The 8,761-nt window shown below is 36.3% G+C and overlaps 1 protein-coding gene across 1 annotated transcript; it reads left to right on the forward strand.

Moving 5' to 3' along the window:
* Positions 1-677: 677 nt before the first annotated feature.
* Positions 678-5,074, forward strand: LOC148904494 (uncharacterized). Its single transcript, XM_089024979.1, has 4 exons — positions 678-747; positions 3,641-3,906; positions 4,281-4,368; positions 4,608-5,074. The coding sequence occupies exons 1-4, from the start codon at positions 678-680 to the stop codon at positions 5,072-5,074; spliced, it is 891 nt and encodes a 296-aa protein (XP_088881105.1).
* The last annotated feature ends 3,687 nt before the right edge of the window (positions 5,075-8,761 follow it).

Below are 8,761 nucleotides of genomic sequence, written 5' to 3' on the forward strand. Positions count from 1 at the left end.
ATTTTCTTCTCCACAGGAAGCCCGGGAATTCCCACGGAGATGCCTGCAGAAGGAGGCTAAGTGACTTCCACCAAATCTTATTTTGCTTTGCATCTCGACGGTAAATTGAAAAAAAATCGGCGTGTTTTAGTTAAAACGAGTTTAAGCCATTCACTCATTATCCAAAAAAGATTTACAAGTACCAAAACTTTTTTCAGTTTTTTTTAGTCTTAACGTAAATGATGAAAATTTCAATTTCAATTTAAGGGATTTGATTTGTTTTGAAATAACTTGAAAACAAATTATGGGCTTCAAATCACTTATCACAATATCAATAATTCACATCAAATATTAATCTTCACGCCCTCAAAAGTAATTTCACGAAAAAAATATTTTGAGATAAACATATGTAATCGACGTAAAGGGCCAAGTAAAATGAAGGAATAAAATCAAGAGTGTTTTCAAAGTTTTGAAATTGCCGAGTCGCGAATACTCCTTTATCGCACGTATACAAGACATACAAGGCAAAATTCACTGACACAAATTCCATGTCTTTAAGGAACCGAACCAATCATATTCTTGTAATTAGGCCCCGAAAAGCCAATCATCATCAAGTGAATTTGCCCAGTGTATGATAGGTCATATTATCTTAACTTGAGAAGAGTGCAAGGTGTATCAGACCAAGTTCAGCTTTCAACATGGATGTTAGTTCGTTGAACTATTTGTATGTACTGATGGTGATGTTGGTAAATGAAGTCACAAGAGCTGGTAAGTATTCTGTAACTTCTTCGATTTCTCTACCGATACAAATGCTTGGAAAAACTTCGAAATTCCTTTAAAATAATATAGATATTCAATAAAAATTTAGGTCCCGAATTTCAATTTCTAAATATACGGATGTATTTTCTAAAAATAGTGGCGATTGAGAACATCTAAAAATTGATGTGGAAGTTTTGCCTATTAATTATTAAATCCGAAATGATTTAAATTTACAGTTACAGTTAAAGTTACACGGAAAAGTTCAAGCTAACTGAATTCATCAAAGTAATTCGAAAATCTTGTCAGTACATTTTTCTCTCACAGTGCTGTTTCAAACGCGATCAACAAAAAGGAAAACCAAATATAAAAAATATATATTAATAATAATTAAAAAAAAGGAAACGAAAAGGTCGAGCCCGGTTTTGAAATATAACAACAAGAATGTTTACCTCTTTGCGAAGTTTTTCGAAGAAAAAAAAAGAAAATAGAAATGAAAAAGAACGTACTCAGTATCCTGAATAAAAATAATTTATCTCGCCAATACAGATTCAGCAATCGAAACAAATTTCTCAGGCCTAATAAACTTACATCTTACCTTCCTAAAAAAAGGAAATAATTATAATAATTGTTAAAAATACAACTGAATTTTCGTGTTTTGTTGGGGAAACTAAACGCAAGTCGCACCTTATTTAAACTATATTTAAACTTATTTATATATTTAAACTTGTATCTTATTTTTAGCTGAAACACTTAAAAATATATAAATACTTTTTTGAAAATACAACCCAAATTCGTTCAGTTGTTTGTTTAATCCATGAACCGTACTCGAAAACCTGATAGGAATGATTGCATTTTGATTCGATCATCATTGCCCTTGACATCTCAATAAGTTAATTGTATTCTCAACCTTGTTATTCTATCCTACGTTCGCATTTCTTTCATGAAATTTCCAAATAGCGAGGTACTGGAATTGTTAAGATACTAATAGGTTTACTTAAAAAAATTAATTCTGTCGCTTTTCACCTCTTTCACAATATCAGCTTCTCTATTCATTTATTTATTATTTTAAAAAAGTCATTTAACTCCCGGAAACAGATTATGCAATCGAAGGCGAATTTTTCAGAAGAATACCCGTCCTAAAATTCGTTAATTTTCGTGCTTTGTAAAAGTTCATGCGACTAAGGCGAAAAAAAACCCGGAAAAATACTAAAACTTCATTACTAGAATATATTTTTCAACATACAACCAAAATTCATCAGTTTGATGAACTGCAATCGATAGTGCAGCGCGCTGATTCTAAAAATAGCTTAAAGATTCGGACAGACATTGCATTCTGTTTAACCGCTACGAGGATTATACGAACCGATTTTATTATATTTACTTAAAGTTACAATAATAACCCATGTAAACTAAGATCAACTGCGATCGGCTGTGAAAATTATCTGCTGAAAGTAAACTTGTAAGTTTGTTTGTCCGAATTTCGCCTTTGTCTTCGTTTTTATGACGTCACGGCTGCGCTGCGCTATTAAACCATCGTTAACTAATGAAAACTTCGGCTCTCAAAACTTCACTTTTAAAGATTTTTGATAAGTACCTTATAGGAATAATTGCAATTCGATCTTTATTGCTCATGACATCTCAATCAGTTAATACAATCTCGTAGCGAGAGCCTGCGTTTCTTCTGGCCTGCGGCGAAGAACGAGGGCTCTGGCATAATCCCGTTCTTGAGACCAGGATTTCTTGGACTTCCGGTATAAGAGTGCAAGCGTTCAAAGACTTGCCAAAAATTAAAAACATAATATGTTCCCGATTTCTAATTTTTATTTTGATGGTAAATAAACACAGTACTTTGTTTTAAAGAAGTTTTAAAGCATGTTTTTCATTGATTATATTTCACTTCATGAAAATTGCGCATGCGCCAAAAAATGGATTACGCCAGAGCCCTCGTTCTTCGCCGCAGGCCAGAAGAAACGCAGGCTCTGGCTACGAGATTGTCAGTTAATAGCATTGTCAATCTTGTTATTCTATCCCACGTTCGCATTTCTTTCATGAAATTTCCAAATAGCAGGGTACTGGAATTGTTAAGATACTAATAGGTTTGCTTAAAGAAATAAATTATGTCGCTATAATATCAGCTTCTCTATTTATTTATTATTTAAAAAATAATTTAACTCACGAAAACACATTAAGCAATGGAAGGCGATTTTCTCAAAAGAATGCTCACATATCTTTGATATCAATTCCGAATTGTACTCGAGATCGTGCGATTTCCTATTAACAAGTATCGACTACAGCACAAATATCTGTACGTACGAAAGAGTCAGATACCAAGACGAATGCTGTTTCATTACTCTAATTTTACCTGTTCAGTAGACCAAACCTAGATACTCAAAGAAGCTCCAGCAAAAAGACCAAGGATGATGGAAAACGCCAAGCACTAGAAAACTATCCCGCGTTCAAAGTTAAAATACAAACTTTTAGTAGTGACCTTTTATATGGACCATTTCGTCTCAATTTTTTGGATAACGACAAATATCTATTCATGTAACAGAGAGTTACCAAGTTTCAGCGAATACCTAGAATACAGTGTCGAGAAATTAGCGACCACATATAGCTAAGCAGCCTCATGGAGTACCGAGATCCATGGTAAACCAGAATGTACGAGTTTGATATTTCATAACATTTCATAACACACTCTGGGATGCATATTTGAATACCTCAAGGGACATTGCCTCTTGTGCGGCAAATGAGGCGTTAAAAAGGACGTTCTTGATCGAATAAAATACCATTAAGGAAATTACTTTATGGCACAAGTATTATTGAATAACCTCTCGAGTTATTTTGCGTTGTCTCGTAATTATTTCATATCATGACCGATTATATTTTTGTATTTGCTTTTCAGCTGGTGATTGCAATGTTGGTTCCAAGGTCACCTATAGACAATATAGTGACACCATAGTGAACCACACCATCGTTGGCCCCATCATGTCATCTATTACAGCCAAGAATGAGAGAGAATGTGAGATGGAATGTCACCTGGCTGTACCAGACATGTGCTACATGTTCAACTACTATCCCTCGTCTAAGGTTTGTGAGTTGCTCTACAAGGATCGTGCGGCAGAGTACAAGGTGGAGAAGAAGAAAGGATCTACATGCAAGACACGAAAGGTTAGGGAAACATGTATATATATACCTGTCTATAAAGCAATTAAACAGATTATCTTTTAAAATATTTTTTGTAAAAAAGACAACAACAATATCTTGACGGAGATTTTGGACTGAATTAAAGATTCTTATAAAACCTTTAATTCTGTCCAAAATCTCTCTCAATATATGTTGTTTTTTCGCACTTCTTTGATTAAAGGTCGTTGAAATACCAGTCCACGAGCAAGAAACTCGTTTTTTCCCCGTGAATTAAGAGACCTTTGATAGTGAAGTGAAATGTCACTTTCCTTTTTCAAATATTTTTTTTCCTTCAAAAGATATTGGAGTTTTAAAATGGCGGCCATTTTTCCCATGACGTCATCTTTTCTTAATTACAGTGTGAATCAAGTTCTTGTAAGGTCACACAACATTGTGTCTCTCTTGGTGACCAGAGCAACACCCTCTGTCTGAACTTCACCGGTTGCAGTAAGTATACAGTTGCCTGTAGCTTAGCCTGCGTAGCGGAGCTTTGGGGGATTGATTTGGGGAGGGGTGTGGGGGAGGAGGAAGTGGTGGGGTGGTTGACTGAGGAGAGAAGAGTTCCCAAAAACCCAATGCTATACTATGCATTTGCATTGGTTTTGTTATCTTTCGATTAGGGCGTGTGGTATTGCATCGCATTTCCTTCTATTAAATTGTTTTAAAATCTAACGTTTGTCTTTCAGTCATCAAAGCCAACACAGCTCCTGTGTGTATTGGTGCGAAAGACGACAGCTACGGGACATTCTTTGCTCCTGTTGATGGCAAAGTCAAGACCTTCAAGCTCGTTCACATCTCAGGAGGAATTGCTGCTTATGAAAGTGAATATGGAGGAGCTCCAGGAAATTGGGGAACTTTGGCTCCTGCAGACCCCCATCCACACCTTGAACTACACGTCACCGATACCCAGAACTCAAGAATCACCCCTCCATCTGGGTACCCTCTTGATATGAAAAGTAGTTTGATGCGCTACGGTGTACCAGGCTTCACGGTCATGAGTCCAGATCTCGTGTTCCCTGACATTTCTCCACCTCTTGCTGTGTCCAAGGGAAAAGAGTTCAGGATTTGGGAAGGACAGGATCTCATTAACTCTAATCAAGACAATAACTTTGGAAAAACCTGTGCTGACGTGTACGTTTTCTTTCTCGATTAAAGACCCGCCCCAGTGCTTTACTGACATTTTCACATTGTTTTAATTACTGCAGCGGGATGAAAATAACCTTGGGAAATTCCCAAGTACGCGGCGAAACAAAGTTGAAATTTGCATTGAATTTTAACTTCATACTCCTAACCGGCTTGTTGGAGATCAAACGAAGATAGATACAAAGTCTCGCTCTTCGCACAAGTAAGAATTGAATGAAAAACTTTGGTTATCTCGCAGTGAATTTTCCAATCCGCTGAGGTATTTAAGAGTACGACTAATGTGAAATTGATTGTAAAGCGCTCGGGCAGGATTTATCTCAAACTTGTCTCACGTGAAAAATTGTGGGTTGCACTACCTTGCACTAAGAGGGGGTACCATGATATACCTTGCAATATCGTTTAGGATAAACTTTACACTTATTAATGGTTTGCAAACGCTAAGTTTTTCTTAGAGAGTAAAATGAAAAGACATGACAGCCATGTTACTTATATTAACAATATGGCGGTGTTGACGTAACATGTGAAACGAAACCTTCACTCACACGTGCACATACTACATTCTGATCAATTTTCTGTGCAAATAAACACAATTCTAAGCTTACAAGCTGAACACAACTCAACGATGTGGAATTTTCTCAAAATTTATCACTGCACGTTTTCGGGTATAATTTCTTCTTTGCTGACATTGTTTACATACGATTCACAATGCATTTCAAGATTGGTATGCAACATGAAACGAAACCTTCACCAACAAAATTTAACGTGTTTCGCTTAAGGTGGAACCAGAGTTTCAAGCTTCCATATTAACCATACACTCTGTAAACTTTAGACAGCTTTTAGAAGATTTTGATTATGATTATACTCATTGAACCTTTATCAAAATTGCCCATATATTAATATTGAGATCCTTTCTCAAATGACAAAATCTTCTTGCTAATTTGTTTCAAATTCAAAATTCTTCCACTGAAGTCCCAATGAACTACTTCGACGATACGGCGGTCATCCGTTGGATCCCAAGCCGCATTAAGGGGCGCCCAGTGGAGCAAATAAAGCACTGTTATAGTAATGATATTGTAACAAAGAGAATAAAACAAAAGATGAATTAAGACGGCTGCACATCGATGGCCTTTACCAATAAAAGAAAGACAAACACATGAAACTATCATCTTTGTTTTGTATTACCCCCCTGACAAGATGGCCGCCGTATCGTCGAAGTAGTCCATTCTCATGTGTGATCCAAAGGGTTTGAACCAGTCACACAATCCTTTGGACCAACAGCAGTAGTTGAAAGTAAAAGTTTTACTGCTTTATCATTTTTTCTAAACTAAATATTATGTCACTAACTTTTTTTTAAAAAGTTTAATTTTCGGAGCTCAAAAAGTTTGGAAAAAATTTTGGGACTTCCTTTTAAAACCTAATGTTTGTACAAGGGGAAAATTACCAGGGGAATCCATCTAGATGTAAATATTTCATGGTTCCATTAGATTGGAAGGCTATGCTAATACAGGCTAACATATATACTCGCGCGCTGATCGGTCGGTACTTGTGAAATCATTCTGTATAATGCTGCACGCTTTTTTCGGTTGGTTTTTCAAAGCAAGTCGGGCTTAAAACTCTTTTAGTTCTTACTGAAAATCTTACTGAGAAATGAAGCTTCTGGTTATTGAGAGATTGACTAGTAATTTTCGCCTGCTTATACGTTTTGACAATTTGTCAGTTTTTGCACCATCATTTAGCTAGTGCTGATGAGTGACACCGGGGGTGGAAAACATTAAAACTGCAGAGAGGGATAACAAAGTTTTTATCTGACAAAGTGTAGTACAGTAACACAATGTAAATTTTGAATGACACCATACCGGGGGGAATTAAAGGGAAAACATAGACAACTGATATGGGGCGACAATGAGCTAGAGTGGTTTTACTTCACACGTGAAAGAATAGTCAACTTAAAGTGCCACTACGATGAAATTTTGATGTCTCCAATCTTTACTATTTAAACACGTGTTAAAGTACTTTGTAAAAGAAGAAAACTGGCGTTTTTCATTTCTTGTTAACATTTTTGGCTCGTGTTTTAAGTTTGGGATAGTCAGGAGGTTGATGACGTCATATTCTCAACTCACAACTCAAGTCTCTGTTTTACCTCGTTCTTTTGTGCTTATGGTTTTTGATTTTGTTTGGTACAAAAAGGTTATTCAAACGAAGGTCACTCACCGCTCAGTTTGAAGTAGAGAATGTGCAGCTTGAACAATACCAATGTTTTGAAATCCCACGGACTTTTAATGGTATCTGTGAATAGCTGAACTTAGAAAGCCTGTTAAATGAGCCTGTGATCGTCAAACACGGCGTTATGCATCGAATGCGAAACAGGTGTATTTTGATTAAACAAGACTCACAGGATCGATCATCGTGGTCACCAGGGGTTACCCAAAGTGTTACCATGACATAGTAGCGAAAATAAAGTTTGTTAAAGGGCACTGACTAATTACGTATAGTACATTATAAAATAACTGTTATAAATCTTGCGTTCTGATTGGTTGTGAGCGCGTGCTTTACGAGAGCAACTTTCAGTTGCGTCATTCCTATCTAAAATAACGGTTATTGTAATTTTGTATTTCATAAAAGAAATAAAAAACTTGCTTGCTGTGTGAAGTTACAATAAAAGCACTTGGGGTTTGGCAGAACACTCGGGAAGTGTCGAGAAGCACCCCGCTACTCGTCGTGCTTCTCCTAACACTTCTCTCGTGTTCTGTCAACCCCCACGTGCTTTATAGCTGCACAAAACACGCGCGTTTTCTATTTCTTTACCAGAATTGTTAGTGGCCTTTGACTAAAACAATTAGCCCTCTCGTCCTCATGGCCTGTATGAGTCAATAGCCCATTCGAACTCGAAGACCAATATTGCTAAACATATATATATCTATAAGGAAAGTCATGGAAACAGATCGATGAAAGTGCCTACTACTCCAAGCCAGCAGGCTACTCTATATCTATTTTCTTCTCCACAGGAAGCCCGGGAATTCCCACGGAGATGCCTGCAGAAGGAGGCTAAGTGACTTCCACCAAACTTATTTTGCTTTGCATCTCGACGGTAAGTTGAAAAAAAAAAATCGGCGTGTTTTAGTTAAAACGAGTTTAAGCCATTCACTCATTATCCAAAAAAGATTTACAAGTACCAAAACTTTTTTCAGTTTTTTTAGTCTTAACGTAAATGATGAAAATTTCAATTTCAATTTAAGGGATTTGATTTGTTTTGAAATAACTTGAAAACAAATTATGGGCTTCAAATCACTTGACAAAAGAAAAAAGAATCCACAATACCTTCATGATAACAATATCAATAATTCACATCAAATATTAATCTTCACGCCCTCAAAAGTAATTTCACGAAAAAAATATTTTGAGATAAACATATGTAATCGACGTAAAGGGCCAAGTAAAATGAAGGAATAAAATCAAGAGTGTTTTCAAAGTTTTGAAATTGCCGAGTCACGAATACTCCTTTATCGTGCGGATACAAGACATACAAGGCAAAATTCACCGACACAAATTCCATGTCTTTAAAGGAACCAATCATATTCTCGTAATTAGGCCCCGAATAGCCAATCATCATCAAGTGAATTTGCCCAGTATATGATAGGTCATATTATCTTAACTTGAGAAGAGTACAAGGTGTATCAGACCAAGTTCAGCTTTCAAC

Source organism: Actinia tenebrosa, unplaced genomic scaffold (assembly GCF_029948245.1).
Source record: "Actinia tenebrosa isolate PJP-AT-01 unplaced genomic scaffold, QUT_ActTen_1.0 PGA_scaffold9__36_contigs__length_13948895, whole genome shotgun sequence".
In the NCBI taxonomy this organism is placed as follows: domain Eukaryota; kingdom Metazoa; phylum Cnidaria; class Anthozoa; order Actiniaria; family Actiniidae; genus Actinia; species Actinia tenebrosa.